This window comes from Xenopus tropicalis, chromosome 8 (genome assembly GCF_000004195.4).
Source record: "Xenopus tropicalis strain Nigerian chromosome 8, UCB_Xtro_10.0, whole genome shotgun sequence".
Classification (NCBI taxonomy): Eukaryota; Metazoa; Chordata; class Amphibia; order Anura; family Pipidae; genus Xenopus; species Xenopus tropicalis.
Window position 1 is genome coordinate 109,613,875 of NC_030684.2, and position 19,175 is coordinate 109,633,049.

Sequence of the window (19,175 nt, forward strand, 5' to 3'; positions counted from 1 at the left end):
ATACTTGAATTACCATAAATTAAATACTCCCCTCTACAAACCCAGCCACTACTATTAGTATCTGACACAAGCAGCTGCAATGTAATCAACCCACAGTGAGTTCTAGTTCTATGATGCAACAGTCATATCATAATTACAGCTGAACAAATGGTTTTTAACCGCAAACAGCAGTTACATTGCAGCAAATAGTTACAAAATCACTGGTGTACACAGAACTTGACTAATTTGTATAAGAGGAAAAAAAAGAGGAAATATATTTAAGAATGGTTATCCTCATTAACTAACTGTAACGACCACAGGATTGTGAAGTAACATGGGATGAATTTGCCAAGTCCAAGAACACATACGCACCAATAGGAAATTAGCTTTGATCAGTGTAATATGGCTAGAATACTGAAAGCAAACATCTCATTGGTTGCTGGGTGTTAATAGAAAGATGCAAATCTGCACTGTTTTACTGCTTGTTAAATAGCTTAAAGGAACAGTAACACCAAAAAATAAAAATGTTTTTAAGTAATCATAATACAATGCACTGTTGCCCTGCACTGGTAACATTTGCACATTTGCTTCAGAAACACTTCTATAGTTTATATAAAAAGCTGCTGTGTAGCCATGGGGGCAGCCATTCAAGCTGGAAAAAGGAGAAAAGGCACAGGTTACATAGCAGATAACAGATAAGTTCTGTACAATACAATGGTGTTTTATCTGTTATCTGCTATGTAACCTGTGCCTTTTCTCTTTTAAATGGCTGCCCCCGTGGCTACACAGCAGCTTCATTTACTAAACTATAGTAATGTTTCTAAAGTAAATACACCAGTTGCACCAGTGCAGGGCAACAGTACATTATACTGTAGTTCCTTTTATACACTTGGATTTTTTGGTGTTACTGTTCCTTTAAAGCTGTTGTCACAAGAAGCAACTTTTCTGCCCAATATGGCAGTGCCTTATTCATTTTGATAATCACCTAATTTTGCCCTTTACCTACAAGATTTAGTTTAACAGCACTATGTGGGCAGGTACCTATGGGTTTGCCAGCCATACAAGCACATCAGGTATTTAGCTACCTGAAAAACCACAATTAGGGGCAGATTTACCAAAATGTGAGCATAAAAACTCACTAACGTTTTATTCATTCCTATGGGATTTTTAACAGCATATTTATCAAATACTGAACATTAGAACTCACCATTTGATAAATACGCTTCTAAAATCCCATATGAATTAATAGAATGTGGGTGAGTTTTTAGATATTGGGCTCTAAAATTATATTTTGATAAATCTGCCTCTAACTGAGCTATATGTCACTAGTGATAACCAAGAGGTTGTTTGTAGGACTGGCCCTTGTCTGCATCAAGCTGAACTGACATGATTGAAAAAACAGCCCTTGTTTGCCTCTAATAGGAGCAAATGAGAGCGAGCGAGTGTTCTGGTTTGCACTGTACTATACAGAGAGGTGTCTCGAACTACAATGTGTGTCCCTTCAAGTTAATAGAAATTATTGGAGAAAAAGAGGGAAAATACTGATTTCTTATATTCAGAAGTAGCACATCCTCTGTGTGTGACCAGGTATTTTTCAATAAAACAAGTTGTGGTTCAGCATTTTTGCCCTTTATAAAAAAGGATGAATATTTAACACAAAGGCAATAGAAAATGAAGCACTTTCTTGGCTAGAAACGGATAGTGTAAATGATCTATCACCATTTAGTCTTCTGCGTTTAAATTGCCTCTGAATATCCATATTAAAAATACAAAGTACAAGTTTTAATTTACTTATTTTAAGTCAATTTCTTCTTTTGACCAACTTAAAAGGCTCACCTTAGGGAAATGTGTTATGAATACCAATTACCTGGCTGTGACGGATCACTAAGTCCAAAACTCAGGGCGACTTATTTATCAGTTTTGGAATTTTTGAATGTAAGCGTTCTTTTTCCAATTCACATAAACTAAACATAAATATTTACTTATTTATTAAGAAATTTTAATATAAAAACGGATTGCATTAAACCATAAAATGATTGCACTGAATTCATATTCTTCTTGTCATCTTCAATGGGTCTACAATTAGATTGAAAGAAACTGCATAAATGTTGTCTATGATAACTCCTGTTGACTTCTACTTAAATTGCAAACTTTTTGATGCTGAAGTTTTGAATTTAAGTTTTTTCTCATTTTTTGTGCTTAATAAATATCAAATATTCGAGTTTTGGAAACCATAATTTGACTTCGGGAGTTCTTTCACAAAAAATTTGAATTTGAACATTGATAAATCAGCCCTAATTTCATTGACTTCACAGTTTCAGGCTACATAGATTTTACAAAATGGCAGGATGGGAGCATGGCAAGCTTGATATTTTTTAATGGCAAAAGTAAGCCTCTCAAGTTCTGAAAGTGTAAAAAAAAATTAGGGTCACTAAGAAAAAAGAAAGTTGGACATTGTTGGCTTAGGTAACATATATTTTTTGGATACTACTTGCATTTTTGAACAACTAAAGGTGAACTCGTTGCCCTTAAGGCAGGGGTGGGCAAACTACAGCCCGCGGGCCACATCCGGCCCCTTGGCCTTTTTAATCCGGCCTGCCGACGACGCCAAGTCTCATCACGCGAGACTTGGTGTCATTGGTGGGCCGGAATTAAACAGACTAAGGGGGCGTAACGCTGGCCCGGTCTGGCCCGGGGGTAAGTAAATGTGGCCCGTGAGCCAAAAAGTTTGTCCACCCCTGCCTTAAGGTGACCATACACGCACCAATCTCTTTGTTTTGTACAATAATCGGTAAGTGTATGGCAGGAGACGAGGCAACTGATATCAGCAAAGACCTTGGATACTGGTCATCTTGTCAATCAGGCTGGTTGGCCCAAGCACCGGCAAACGTTTAGTACTGAATCATCACATAGGGATAGAATGTTTTTGTTTCTACCTACATAACAGACAATTCAGCTCTGAATGTTTTTGTAGTCTATAAATTATCTTTCCTGCGAACATTCCCTATGACATCCCTATCATTCTTTAATACTTTATTATGCTTTTTCTTTCTAGAAAATGAATATCCAAAAAAGGAGCGTTTACAAAGAGCTTAGGGGAAAAAATTCTAATTACAGTCATTTTACCCCACACCTACATCATACAGTAGTGAGCAACATTAAGTCAGTAAATGAGAGAACATATTTGGAGCAAAAAGGATAAATATCCGGTTGCTAAAACTAAGAAAGGGAGAGAAAGGTTTGCGCATTAGAGACAGGGAAAATAAGCTGGGTGCAGATATGTTGGAACCCTGGGATACCTTCTGGGCTCCTGAAAAGGCGTGGTAGAAGCTAGAAACATAGGTCATGATGGCCTTCTCATCGGGGCGGGCTGTTCCAACAATGTCTGTCAAGAGAAGGTTTACAGCATGTTGATATACTCAATGAGATGAAAACATTAAGGGCAGGGATGATTCAAATAACAATTACTTGTAAACAAAAGGCCATGTTATACAACGCACAAATGTAGCTATATTTCTATGCCATATATACATATTGTGCCAAAAACACAAAATAAAGTATTGTGCACGAAGCATTTTCCCTGAAGCTATGTAGTTCCTATACCATTTCTAAAGGGAAGCCAACTGTGCATAAAACATGGCATTTTGCATATAATGTAAATTGTGTTTGAGCATTTGTGCCCCTTTAAAAGGATGAAGATTTAACACACAAACTACAGAAAATGAGGAAGAGTAATGCAAATCATGATACACAAATAACACATGATACACATTGTCTTGTGACAGTGTCCAAAGTTTCCAAATATATCCAAGGGTTCCAAATCTTGCTCAGTTACAGTTATCAAGTTAAAAAATAGGCATCAAGTCATAGAACAAGCAAAGCATTATTTTGTAATGTAAGTTATGTTAATGTTACATTCCTAATGAATTCACAACCTATTTTTTTCTGGATGTGTTTCCTCTGGGCACTGTAGTCCACCCCCACACTCCAAAATAATACAGGCAGGCTCATGATAAAACTGACCCTAGTGTGTGGTGTGTGAATGTTGCAGGGCAGTGATCCCCAACCAGTGGCTCGGGGGCAATATGTTGCTCACCAACCCCTTGGATGTTGTTCTCAGTGCCCCCAAACCAGGGAGTTATTTTTGACTTCCTGACTCGGTGGCATAAAAACCAGGTGTACTGCCAAACAGAGCCGCCTGTATTCTGACATTCCACATAGGGTTACCAAGTAGCCAATCACAGCCCTTATTTGGCACTTATTTCTACAATTGAGTGTGGCTCACAGGTAAAGGGTTGGGGAATCCCTGTTGTAGGGGCCTTAAGGTGGCCATACACAGGCAGATTGAAGCTGCCCATTCAGGTCCTTCAGGCCAATTTGAGAGCTTATCTGCCCATGTATGAGGTCCTCCGATGGCCTCCCTGACTGGTATCTGGACAAAAATTGCCCAGATGCTGTTTGAGCAGGCTTGATTTTTTTTTGTCAATTAGAGGACTGCATTGGCTCATTGATGCAGTCACGCCAACTTTTTGTATCCCCTTCATTGTAATGCGATTGTTTGACCTTGGGCCAAACAATCAGATCAGCACAATATTGCCCATATATAAGGTGTGCATATTGGGGAAAAGATTTTCTTGGCAAACTAGCAAATCTAAGGGCTCTGGCACACGGGGAGATTAGTCGCCCGCGACAAATCTCCCTTGTCACGGGCGACTAATCTCCCCGAGTTGCCATGACCCGCCATCCCAACGGCGAACATGTAAGTCGCCGGCGGGATGGCACACGCGACGGCGCGATTTCCCGAAATCGCCGAAAAAGACTCGCGAACATGGGAGTTTTGTCGCGGGCGACTAATTTCCCCGTGTGCCAGAGCCCTTACAGTGTATGGCCACCTTTTGATTGTAAGCTCCATGGGGCAAACATTGATGTGACTCATAAACAATCTATGGGAAGTGCTGTGTAACATGTCAAGATAAAAATAAAGATTAATAATAAAGATTAAAACTCTATATCTTTTAATAATCTTTGCACACAACCTATGTACCATTGAACTGAACCCTGTGTGAAGGAAATCCCTCCTTGAGTAGAGGGTCTAGTTTTTCTTTTCATTTCAACAATTACATTTTTCTCAAGAATTTTAATCCTTTGAAGTCTATGAACAGAGAGGTTATGCAATATGCTGTACAAGAGCTGGTTTTGTTCTATTTTAGCATTAAAGACCTTGGTAAGCCCCACACAACACAACAAATGTTCAGTTTTAAACAGATTAGTATAAAAATTTTGAATTACCTTCAGCATCTAACATCTTAGGGATGTCCAGGTAACGCTCAGCAACATCAAAAGCAGTGTTTAGATTTGTGAGAGGATCGTCCTATAAAAAAGGAAAAAAACAAAAAACTTACTATAAAATGTATATGCATTGTAGGTTTAAAGGGGCAGTTTACCTTTAAGTTAACTTTTAGTATGTTAGAGAATGGCAAAATTTTTGCTGGTCTTTTTTTTTTTCTTTTTAGCTTTCAGAAGGGGGTCACTAACCCTGGCAGCCAAAACAAAGGGTTAGTGACCCCCTTTTGAAAGGGGGTCTTTGAGGCTACAATTTCTTTGTTATTGTTACATTTTATTAATTATCATTTCATTCAGACCCACTCTTATTAATATTTTACATTTCTCATTCAAACTACTGCCAGGTTGCTAGGGTAAGTTGGCCCATAGCAACCATATAGCTACTAAAATTCCAATCTGGAGAGTGGCCAAATAATAAGATAAATAATTCAAAAACCACAAATAATAAAAAATAAAGACCAACTGCACTTTTTTTTTTTTTTTTTTTTTTAGAACTCACTCTCTACAACATACTTAATAAAATAAAAGGTAAACAACCCCTTAAATAACCGATTAAAAAACACAGATAATTTGTAACTGTTTGTATATGGGTACACCAAGGGCATAGTAAGCTTTACTAATTATTTATGTTACATTGTTATTCATTAGAAGTAAATACATATCACGCGTTTGTAAAATGACAACATGACAATATGTACCTTGCGCAATTTGCCGTAGTCTATAAGTTCCGGGCGATGCCGATGTATAAGGGCACAGAAACCAAGGCCATCTTTCCAGCTACAAGAAACAAACTGGCTAAGTTAGCAAGCAACGAATCCAGAGCAACTCAGTTGCAATACTGGAGCAATATGGGGATAAAAGGTGGTCACCATATCACTATCGGGTGGGTAACAGATGACAATGCTACTGACCTTATGTGGAAGTTCTGGATATTCACATTCTTGTACGGTGCAGTCTTTCTTTGACACCACAGCAGTAAACCTTCTTTGGCAGATGTTTCTGTGTGAAAATAGAATTTTTAAAATGGACACTCAAATATATTTACTAATCCTTCGTACAAAAAAATCCCAAAAGTTTAAATATATAATACGTTTCCACTCAAGAGAGTATGAATAGCTTATGTTATGTATTATATGTGTACACACACATATTCTGTTCATACAGTATATTACAGATATGGGTCTGTTTGGGTGACGATACATAGAGCTACTTGTAGCAGCTCCTTTTTCACAGCTATTAAATGCCAGAAAATTCCCTGCCATAGACAATACTGAGAATTGCCTCTGCTAAAACACATGTAGAGACAATTATCAGTAAATAAACAGCATTGTCTATTTTAGTAGCCACAACAAGTAGCTGCTACTAGTAGCTCCGAGTGTCTTCACCCTTAGGGCTCTGGCACACGGGGAGATTAGTCGCCCGCAACAAATCTCCCTGTTCGCGGGCGACTAATCTCCCGGATTGCCAAAATGTAAGTCGCCGGTGGGATGGCACACGCTGTGCAGGCGATTTCTGCAAATCGCCAAAGTTGCCTCGCGAGGCATTTTTGGCGATTTGCCGAAATCACCTGCGCAGCGTGTGCCATCCCACCGGCGACTTACATTTTCGCCGGTGGGATGGCAATCCGGGGAGATTAGTCGCCCACGAACAGGGAGATTTGTTGCGTGCGACTAATCTCCCCGTGTGCCAGAGCCCTTACGGCAGTGGCACATAGGGAGATTAGTCGTCTGTGATAAATCTTCACTGCCACTGGCAACTAATTTACCCAATATGCCATCCCACCGGCAAGAATGTAAATTGCCGGTGGGATGGCATAGGCATCGCTTTGGCCGCCCAAAGTTGCCTTGGGAGGAAACCAAAGCGATGCCTATGCCATCCCGGGAGGGGAGATTAGTCACCCTCTGTAGTGAAGATTTATCACAGACGACTAATCTCCCGGTGTGCTACTGTCCTTATTCAGAATTCTTGGGATCTGAGATTTGCCAGATAAGGGATATTTCTGTAATTTGGATCTCCATCTGTTAAAAAATCATTTAAACACTAAATAAACCCAACCGGATTGTTTTGTCTCCAATAAGAATTAATTATATCTTACTTAGAACAAGTAAAAGGTACTGTTTTAATGTTACAGTGAAAAACAATTATTTCTAAAAATCTGAATTATTTAACTATTTGTTTAAAATAGAGTCTATGGGAGACAGCCTTCCCAGTATAATATTCATTAATAAAACACATGTATACCAGTTTCTAACTCTTCAAATAAAGAAAGTGATGTTATAGAGAGAAACATGATCTGTATGTTAGACAACTAATGTTTCCGTAATTTGCCCTACACACTTGATTTTCATTTCTATCCCTACCTAAAAGAAAACAGTGGCAGCTATGTGGTTATTTGATATTATTATGGGTGATAATGGTCTTCCATTAAGCCATGGTCATTTTTTTGTTTTTTTTTTAAATCCCCCACGCCATAATGAACAACTTTCATTGTTCCTGTCCATTTCAAATATAGAACATCTGGTTGGCACATACTGGTCACATTCTCTGCAGGGTAGTAGCAAACTGCTGACATCAAAGAGGTCTTATCTCTCTGGCACTTTAGTAGCACTGATTGGTTCAAGAGCCCACTTAACTAGCTGCAGACGACAGAGCTCAGCAGCCAACATGTCTGGCTCAGTCTCAAGAACAGGGGTACAGACCACCAGACACTGTATAATTGAAAGCTTTGTATTGGCTATTGCAGTAAAGAAGGAGCTTGTACTCTGCCCTGCTCTGAATGAATAAAGCAGTTTTTTATCTAGTCCTTTTACATAGGGAGCAGACCAGCTCTGCTAGGAAGCATTGCCTGGTGGAAGACATCAGATGTGTCCGCTGTCTGTACACAAACACACAATGGGGTAGCACACTGGCACTTTGTATAGTGTAATGAAGAAGTAGTCAGTAGCATTCTGCATGCGTCTGTTGTCCAGACACAAACATGCAACGAGGTAGTACGCTCACTTGTATTGCCATTATTAGAGAAAACTATCAACCAAATCAGTCGGATGTTCATTAAGGCAGAAAATAATTCTGATTTATTTGTGTGCTTCTGTAGTTATTGTAAAAGCATTAACTGGTTTATACTGGTTATAGAATAGTAGTATAATCATCCTATAAGAACTGCATAAAAACTGCTGAAACAAGCAATGTTCATGCGATTCCCACCTGAAAATGCACATATGCATCTGACAAAAATTTCTAGCTATGGATGTCATGTTGAGTTGCTTTGATAAAAAGTTAACAAGGAAAATACACAACGGTAAAAATGCCACATATGCTTTAAAGAAAAACTATACCCCCAGAATAAACACTTAACCAACAGATAATTGGTATCCTTATTAGTGGCCTATTAATCTTACTTAGAATCTTACTAAAATGGAATATATATATATATATATATATATATATACACATACCAGTATATATTGCCCTTTTACACCTTTAAAACCTTAAGCCACCATTTTGTGATGGGCTGTGTGCTCCCTTAGGGCTCTGGCACATGGGGAGATTAGTCGCCCGCGACAAATCTCCCTTGTCACGGGCAACTAATCTCCCCGAACTACCATCCCAAATCGCCGAAGTTGCCTCGCGAGGCGACTAATCTCCCTGTGTGCCAGAGCCCTTACAGAACATGCACTTGCGCAAACAACACCCGCATGTGCTCCCACTCTAGTTATCCCCTGTAGTGAAGGTGCGCATTCGTGAGTACGCTAGGAGGAGGGCAAGGTGGCCTAGGGTGCCCGGCCAGCTTGGCCCGAGGCTAAACCTAACATGTATGTGTGCCCTTGGTTTGTTTGTGTGCACAATGAATCATATGACCCTATTTTCTATTTAGGATTACCTAATGGCAAATACAACTAAAAATATATATAAAATGGTTTATTTACAGTAGGTGAAGCAGGGCTGTTTTATGCAATATATATATTTTATAGAGACCAACATTGTTTGGGGGTATAGTTCTGCTTTAAGCCTTGGGGTGACACACAATAGAACCCATTTACTATAGGCATGGGTCCATACTGGGAGTGGAATTGTGCCTATGGTTTTAAATCTTACCTTCAACAGAAATGTCTTGGATAGCAAAACGCAGGATAATTGTCCAGATCATTCCCAATGTCATCTTGGCATTGCCATCCACAATTTCTGTGAAATGCAGGAAAAAGAGAATCATCACTGTTACATCATCAACATCATTGTTTTTGATTGTATATTTATATAATATACAGGTTGCATTATGTACCTCTTATCCTGCTGCTTTGCTTACTTTGTCATGTTATGCAACTAAAATATTTCGCAAAAATATGTTGCAAAACTTGGAGTGTTGTATACTTTCCACTTTCCATCTCACACACTAGATTTTTCCAAAAATTCTCTACCCTTTCTATTAGTGAAATCCCTGGGTAAGGGTTAGTGATGTGCGGGCCAGCCTGATACCCGCGGGTTAACCCGCGAGTCGGCCAGGTTCAGGCTGACCTCAGCACATCACATGTGGGCGGGTTGCAATGCGAAAATGTATGCCTCTGTGCGAACAAATTTGCCTTTGCGAACGCAGAGCCCGTTTAGTGAAGAAATTTAGTAAATTTTAAGTTAAGTTCACTACAAAAGATTATTTGTGGCAAAAAAATTGTGCTAATTTTTTGCCATTTATGAATTTTATTACATTCCCCCATTAAAGTTTTATATCTTCCTCAACAGCTGTGGCAAGATCATTACAGCAATGAAACACAAAGGAGGCTGTTGTATGTTGACCTCCATGCTTTTTTCCCCCCACTCCACATGTGGTGTCAAAACATCAAACCTGTCTGCTTACCTCCCCCACTAAAGTCAATAGTAATCTTGTGAAACTATATCACACAATTACCATAGACTTAAGGTGGCCACCATCGGTCGCACGAAAGATCGTCAAATCCGCCACTAACCTTTAAGGCTGAAACAGCAGATAAGGAGGTAGAAACAATAGGATTTCTACCTCCTTCTGCTGATTCAGCCCTGAAGGTAGATTTTGATCAGGCGCCTTCTATGGCAACCGAAAAAAATCTTTTAACCTGGCCGGTCGCCGAGTCCTGCGATATCACTCGACTTGCCATACACGCACCGAATATTATCGGTGCGTGTATGGCCAGCTTTACATGGAAGGTAGTTTTATAGCAATATGAAGCTGTCTTTTTTGTGGTGGTCAAACCATCCAGCCATTAGGGGTGCCATCAGCCTTGGGTGAGTGGACAGCAGAGAAAGACACATTAGTAAAAGACTCATTTATCTCTTAACTCATCCAGTCTATGGCATCTTGCATGCATTCCATCCTGCAGGCCCTATCTTTGCCCACTCTATCCTTTTCTCTTCCTGGGCTCAGTTTTACTCTTTTACAGTATCTGTTTTCCAAGGTGCCTTTATATCCCGTGAAACACATCACTGTTCCTTTCTCACCATTTTTATAATGAAGGTCTCCATAACTGATCACTGATAAAGCCCAAATGGTGTCACATGCAAATTCTGAAAATTGTTTTGTTTATTATTAAACATTAACTGCTTTGGCACATTACAAGCAAGGAGGAAACATCTTCACTGACAAAGGCAAAACACATTGTGTTGCAATTTGCCATATATGAAAGGGGCTAAACAGTGCTGTATAGTTGGTGATCATCTATAGCCTGTGCTTTTAGCACTTTTAACATTTTTGTGGACTATTATTAAAAGAACTTTTTAAAGGTGTGTTTCACTTTTAAATCACCCCTTCTAGTTATATTCCAGCCTCTCATTCAACCTGCTGCCTAGTGCCAAAATAATCAAGGCCCTAGCAGCCAAATCACGCACATCACATTGCAAAAAATGTGATAACATACAGAGCCCCATACATTAATGGTTTCCATTTCTAATCATTTGGCTGTAGGTAGATCTTGGGAGTTGTAATGACAGTACCCAAACAGGTACAGATTGCATAAATAGGCAAAAAAAGGCAGCATTGAATAAATTATTGCATTCTTACCTTCGGCTCCAATGGATACCAGTTTTACACCTTTACTGGCAATAAAATCCAGGGCTTTATTGACATTGGAGATTTTGTGTACACGCATCTTGCCTCGTTCAGGTTTGGCCAAACGCTCACCTATGAAGACAAACACTTCTTATCTGGAGCTCATGGCACGTCACATCACAGTAAAGACAGCATTATGCAAAATATTTTCCACTGTGTATCAATGGGCTTTTAATTAAAAACTTAAACCCCTAAAACCATAAAGATAAATCATGTGACGCATTCATACAAAGAGGTTTTTATTTATACATTCAAAACAAAGAAAGAGTAAAGGGCCACTATACAGCCATTATTTACTGTCCCTTTGTATAAAGAAAACACTGGGCTTACAGTTCCCTCTTTTCTTTCTTAGTCTCCTGTATATTTTAATCAAGACTACCATTTAGGAAAGTATTCAAGATGGATTTAGTGGCCCATGAGACATGCCTGACATCAGTTGGGGTGTAACTATTTCAGTGTGGCTGGTAAAGTAATAAACCAGACATGCCATCATTAGTAGTGATGGGCAAAATAATTCGCCAAGCATGGAATAGCTTTTCACCACAGGTGACCTACAATGTATTTCTGGGACATAACTTTCATACAATTTACTCACAAAATAGTTAGAACATCGTCTAGTTTGTTTTTTTATGACTTTAATCCTACAGTTTCAACCCTAGATTATTGCATTAAAATGTACGCTCAATATACAAATGTTCACCGAAAGACAAGCGTACCTGACCAGCTTATCACATCTTGGGGAGACTCAAACCTGTGTTAGACCCTTTAGGGTAGAGAATGTGCTTGTGTCATTGTATGGTCAGTGTGTGGGGAATGTTATTCTGTGAACTGAACTCCTACCATGGAGGAAAGCTAAAATGACCCACTGCTGTCTGTGAAAACAAATTACAGTGAGAATTACAGGAGAGGATACTGTATTTCTGTAGTTGGGGGGGGGGGCTGGGTTGGATAAAGTATAACTGACATAAGCGGTGATTATTTTATTCACGTCACTGCTGCTCACCTGAAATGACTTCAAGTAATAACATGAGTTTAAGGCCATCCCTGAAATCCTCATCTATGTTCTCAATCTGTGTCCCAGCTTTCCGGAGATGTGAGTTGCACCATGCTGTAAATGTCTGCAGGCGAAAAACAGTAAGTTAGAATGTCAAAAGCGACAAAATAAATTCAGGTTATTTCAGGTAAAGATCTACCCGGGCCTGATACAGTCAAAAGCTGCTTGGGTATCACATGACCTCAAAATCAGTACACTGCCATTTGTGAGTGAGTGCTCTGTCCCCTCGAATTAGGTGGTTGCTGCACCCAGCTGCTGGCTATAGTTAACAAGAAGTATTTAGGAAGGGTACAAGACCCAGAAAGCAAAGCTACAAGTATTATGCCAAGCTCCTAGTTTTTGTTGGTACATTTATGCACAGACTACCCATGCTTTTAACTTTACTATTTGCTTGTCCTCCTACATATCTTATCTGCTTTTTCATGTAGTGGGTAATTCATCCGACACAGCACACTCCATGAACATGGTTGTATAAAAATAAAAATGCCATGAATTTAATATAAGATATGGTTGCCACTTGGTGAAATTTTACCAGCCTGGCATGTAAATATTATGGATGGTGCCAATGGTAACAATAGGGTAGAAGGTTCCAGAAAACGTGGCAACCCTAATAAAACAGGCCTTTTTTCCACTATCCCATATACTTGTTTTCTTTCTCTTGCCATTACACCTTCTGTAAGTGCTCTTACGGCTTCTGTAGCATTCTTCCCAACACCCACCCTCCATTCTCCTTCATACACTTACACGCTGCTTATTTGGATTAAACATGCTGACTCTCATTGCATCATGACTAGGGTAAATGTGAGCTTGCTTTGATTTTCAATCCAAAGGCGGGCATTGTTAAATGCTAATCAATACCAAGATCCCTAGAGATCGGTTTACATAGCCAGTCATTTAAAATGACAAGTGTCCATTAAGTAACAAAGGGTTGTTGTGGGTCAATAGGAAAGGTATTTCAGTGGAGCAAAAAGGTTTTATTTAACACAACAGAGATTTTACACTATCTACGGATAATCTGCTGCGCAAAGATGGTTTGGCAATGTTTACATGTTGCTTTAAAAGGGGAAATATGAAAAAATGTTGTAGATATGCATAGGAGAAAATCCATAGAAGATTACACATTCCGATTAAACTACAGAGTAGGCCTCTGTAATTACAGTGTGTCTTCTTCTGTGTTTTTTGCTTTAGGCTACCGTCACATGGGATGTAAGCCACAATATACAAAAACCCTCTATGGGGCAAATCACATGTCTAAGTCAGCTTTAGCACTTGATTGGGAATCTAGCTAGTTTAATACTTTGACCAGTTCTCTGCAATCGCTGGTAAGACCAGCCCGCCGTGATGACAGGAGAAATCCGGGTATGCCCCACTGCCCCGGGTCTGTGTGTCAGCATGGGTATGTGTTGGTCATTAGCTGTGGTGGTTGGGTTGTTAAGGTGCAGCGAAGACCCTTGAGGTCAGGTACTTTTATGGGCCTAAGGGTTCCCACCCAGACACTGGTAAAGACACAGTCAGACTCTCAGACTCAAGTTCATGTTAGCTCAATTTCACAGAAGAATTATCTAGCAAAATCTAGAATGGGCCTCAAACATCCAAGTAGGGGGTTCAGTATTGTCTACAGAAGAGTCACAGGGCACATCAGTGAGAAAGTATCATGGTAAATCAGGTTCATCCTTTGTATTCAGCCTTTCCAAAGAAAGTCTACAACCTGATCCAGAAACTGCAAACAAAAGCAGGCCAGTAGCCAATTCAGCCTTGTGAGGAAAGATTTCTCCCTCCTAACCCTCAGAATATCAGACTGCTCCCTGGCTCAATTACTATGCAGTAACTAAGGATTATTTAGTCTATATATGACAAGACCTCCAATCCTTTATGAACCCTGCAAAACAATCATTACCACCTCCTTAGGTAGGGAATTCCATGGCCTTCATGCCTTTATGGTTAAGAAATCTGCTATTCTGAAGCCGAGATCTCCTTGCCTCCACATAAGAAATCACATTAATGCCATGATTTTTACAACACTGTCAAGTGTAGACTTGTTGCACATGTATAGATTTACTGCATATAATTGTGTAAGTGTAAACTTAAAGGTGTATTTTTTGGTGTTTGTCTAGAAAGAAAGATTATGTTCAGCCAGAAAAACCTTTTTGTAGCCGTTACAGTTTACCACATTTCCTGTACATGTGCAACCGTCTCTTTAGTAAGATGCCGACACTGCTTCCTGTGCTGTTCAGGAGAAAGAGGTTACCTGGCAAATTCTCTCTAATATTGTCTCTGTATTTAGAGTGAACTGCTTAGCCACCCAGTCATTATGAGAACTACCCCCCTAACTAGAAGGTAGAGACCATCCAAATGTTGGTGCAGTGGTTATCACTTCTAACTTGCTGTGCTGGGGTCTTGGGTTTAATTCAGCCGGGCTCTATCTGGACAGTTTGTATGTTTTTATGTATGTGTGGGTTTTCTCTGCTTTTCTCCCACACAGAGACAGGTTCAATTTCTTCTAATAAAACTGACCATAGTGCGTGTAAAATTGATAGGGACTCAGATTACAAGCTCCACTGGGGCAGAGACTGATGTGATTTATGTATGATCTCTGTAAATTGCTGCAGAATATACCGGCACTATATACATAAAGGATCATATTAATGATAAATGTTCAGCTAGCTCCAGCATTGTATTGACAATTTGCGACCATTGGTATGATAACAACAGTTGTTTCCTAAGGGTTACAGAAACTGGAAACAACTGGAACAATTATAAGGACACACAAAATAACACTATACTGCAAAAAAAAAAAAATGACAGGCTTGCCATCCAGCTGAGGGGAAAGAAGCCAATACTGCAGTAACTGAATATAAAATAGGAAGATATTTCATGTCTTGTTATTTTTAGGAGGAACAATTGGCTCAAGGCTAAACTAATGGTTAAGGCACGTGGATCTGACCTAGACTCACTTTGCAATGAGAAGCAAATATCCAACAAATGGAATTAAAGCAATCCACGTTACATAGTGAGAACAACAATAGCTCTGAGCTACAGCCAGCAGCTTGACTGCTCCCTTGTATTTGTGCCAGAGTAATCAAAAGATAGACAATCTTGGTAAAAAGACTTCCACAGCAGAGGGAAGGAGTGGCTCAAGTAACTAACCCCACAGCATGGGAAGGAGGGCATCAGGTCCAGACTGGGATTCAAAAAAGCCTCCCATGCCATGTCTATGGCATCTTACAGCAGCCCCTCTGGCATTTGCCAGAATCCACAGATTGCCAGTCTGGGCCAGGAGGATATGAACATGTAACCATGTATTGCCACCTTAAATTGTGCCAACAGCAATGAGACTAAAACAAAATTACTAGCTACACCTACAGCAATAGGAGAGTGTAGACAGAAGAAATAGCTGTGCCCACAGCAATTATTAGAAGTAGAACACTAATTGCACCATTTCAGTTGGCAGAGTCGGCATTTGAAAAACATGTAAACAATGGGCTTTTAAATAATTACAATATGTGGTTCCTGCCCTTGGCAAGCACACAGGCAGCAGCTATAAACCTTCTACAGACAATGCTCAAAATGGCAAGGGATATGGCAGCTTCCACAAACATTCATGCAAAGGTACAGAGAAGAAAATTGATTACGCATGGGAAAAATAAAGAGAAGAAAAACCACCCTAATGTTGCAGGTACAGCTTACTGTTACATGTACAGTAAATGATAATTTAAGAGGTGTCAATTTCCTGTGTATAAAAATACACCTTTGGCTTTTCTCCAAATCATTTCACACACACACAATGGGCACACTGCTGTGCTACTGGGGCAGTGCCAAGTGTCTTCCCATGCACACTATATTATGACAGTAGAAGAGTCTTTTTTTTTTTTTTTTTTTTTTTAGCTTTTTTCTGTTCTGTCATGCCTACCATAGAAGCTCAGATGTATCTTATACACATAACCTTGGGACTTTTTAGGAAGCACAGGCCCTTAGCAGTTTATATCTACAGACATAGCAGCAGAAAATTGCAACCAAATTTATAGTCGAAGACCCAGCTAGACGCGCACTCATCGGACACCAAAACAGCAGTGGAGGTTCAAACAGCTTTATTCATTGATCCTGAATCCACATGAAACGCGCCTATGATTATGTGTGGACTCACATGAAACGTGTTAGGATCAATGAATAAAGCGGTTTGAAGTTCAACCACTGTTTTGGTGTCTGATGAATGCGCGTCTAGCTGGGTCTTTGATTTTTCCCCCCATGCTGCGGGTCTGGGGCGCTGCACCCAGACCACCAAAGTGAAGCAGTGAGTGACCTGTATACTTGTTAATCACAGAAATTAATTTTACCTGTTGACTGATTAGACGGTGAGAAAGTTCTAAGCAGGGGCATGGGCACCCGGTCCTCATTGTAAATTTGGTGAGCACGATATTTTGCTTTAAACCCTTTTAGTGAGCTGACTGACTGCCAACAAGGAACAGTACGGAAACGCCTCTAACTGCCCAAATAGTATCCTTGCCACCCATTATTTACTTTAATGCCAATTGCCTGTCCCTTTGCACACAGGGCATCTTTTGGCCTGAAAATACACACTTGCATGGCTGAAAACTGCCCCATGAGTGTAGAGGTAGGAGGTTTGTAGCCTTTTGTATTTGAATGTATAATGATACAATATGATGGGTGTCTGATTCCTCACTTTTTATGAGTGCAAAGTGAGTGCAATGAAGGAGCATTGAAACTGCCATATATACTAAGCACTCTGTCTCTCAAAAGATAAACTGTGGAATTGAGTGGGTTATGTATCCATCAGTTGTGCTGGTGGTTAATCACAGTTTTAATGTGACAGATCTGCCAGTACCCAACTATGGGGGTGGGCACATTTTGGTGTATTTACTATCTCTGCTTATCATGAACAAACGGCATGGGATGTGGATTGCTAGGTCTGTTTCCTGACACTGGCACGTTACAAGCATTTTCTGACTATCTTCACTAGAATACACTTTTAAATCACACTAGGGAGACACGGCAGTGTTTTTTCTTGCACTCTCTTTGCAACTCCCCTACGAACTGGACTATTTAGTCAATGTAGTTGCTATGGGTTACTAGAACAAACGTTGTACCTATTATTACAGTACCCCAAAAGAGTCCATGTTGCAAACTTGCTCTGCAACGCTTGTTACAGCTTTTGGTTTTAATGCTCTGTTGTGTGAGTGCTGTACAGTATGAGGAAAGTGTTAGTGGCCCTTTAACAATTCTTCAAACAGCTCTTGAGTGGTTGCTTGGCAACCTGTGAGTTAATTATACGTGGGAATAATCTCGCAGGGTTTGGCGCACTTGTCTGCCTTCCCACATACGATCTGATTATGTGACAAAGTTCTCTGTACAGTGAGGAATGAGGGTTGCCTTTTCTGTTTCTCACATATTTAACCCTGAAATTGTTTAGTACATGTGGGAGCTCATGAGAGCTGTGTATAGTAAATTCAAATAGGGGCCACTGTCCAGGGTCCCCAGCTCCACTGTGCAGAAGGTATAAGTTTAGGTCAAGTTTGAGATATAGTGGTATAGGTTACAAAATATGCCCATGTTATCATATTACACTCTTCATATCATATATCTATCAATATCTATTAAGCCCTGCCTTTAGGGGTTCACACCTCAGATATTTTTCACCTAAACTGGGACCACCGGAGAACATGATTTTGTCCAATTTGCAGTTCTTCCAACTCGCACCAGGGGTGGAGGAGCAAGGGCCCATTCTGTCTGGTATGTGGTCACAGGGTCTGCTCCACCTATAGATATCTAACTGCTTATTGGCAATATTATTAAAAGGGAAGATATAGGGTAGTATTTTTCCTGGAATAAGTAGTAACACAAAGATAAAGACCTGCAGCTTTGGGCTTACATAATTGACATATTTTTTCACTGTTTGGAGCACCAGACCTCCTGCATCTAGGTTTGCCACTAGGCCGGTATTTCACTGGGCAAGGTAGTAAAATACCAGTCAAGGCCCAGAATGCTATTACAAATTTACCAGAAATGTACCCGCTGGTAGCATTGTAATCCCTATGTGCTTGTCCCCCGGCATGCCTCTGATCCGCTTCAATCACCCTATCCCCTCCCCCTTTATGCTCCCCACCCCTACTTGCTTATTGGTTGCCAATGGCTATTAGACCAGGTGCAAGCTTCACCATGTGCAGCACAATGAACTTTATTTCCTATTAGTAATCACCACTGTTCATTTAGACAGGAAATCATTAATGAATCAGGAGACTGTAAATTAAAAAGAATAATAAATGCAGCATGGAAAGTGTTTTATATATGTATTTACCATATAAGTTCACCAAAATGCAATCTAGGTTCCATGGCTTATGGAGATTTCTGCCAGTTACTTACATTTTACTACTTGCTAAAACCACAAATAGCATTGTAGGCGTACATCTCAGCTTTTTTATTAGCAATGTTTGCTGTTAAGGCACTTAAAGCAGTATTCACTCAATCTAGGGAGAAGGAGATTTCTGAAAATATTTGTAATTTTTAATGAGGTGTTATTGTTTTGGCATTGTTTGAATTTTAGAATACACAACTGTAGTCAAAATGTGATGTAAATAGGGCAAACACACTTACATGTAATAAAACAGAAGGCAGTGTTCTATTACCTGCAATTAACCCCTGATTGGGTATTGGGTAAAAATACATCATTGATAGAATTGATAGAGTTGCCTCGCGAGGCTATTACGGCGA

At 39.8% G+C, this 19,175-nt stretch overlaps 1 protein-coding gene across 3 annotated transcripts in view; it reads right to left on the reverse strand.

Annotated features, from left to right (window-relative positions):
* The window catches only part of actn1 (actinin alpha 1), a 64,654-nt gene that overhangs the window by 23,862 nt on the left and 21,617 nt on the right, over window positions 1-19,175 (reverse strand). For all 3 annotated transcript variants that reach the window (XM_012968675.3, XM_012968674.3, NM_001079198.1), the window contains 7 exon segments: window positions 12,399-12,513; window positions 11,348-11,467; window positions 9,418-9,504; window positions 6,234-6,321; window positions 6,021-6,099; window positions 5,269-5,350; window positions 3,279-3,364 (listed from right to left, as the gene is read on the reverse strand). In XM_012968675.3, coding sequence (XP_012824129.1) covers window positions 3,279-3,364; window positions 5,269-5,350; window positions 6,021-6,099; window positions 6,234-6,321; window positions 9,418-9,504; window positions 11,348-11,467; window positions 12,399-12,513 — 657 coding nt within the window.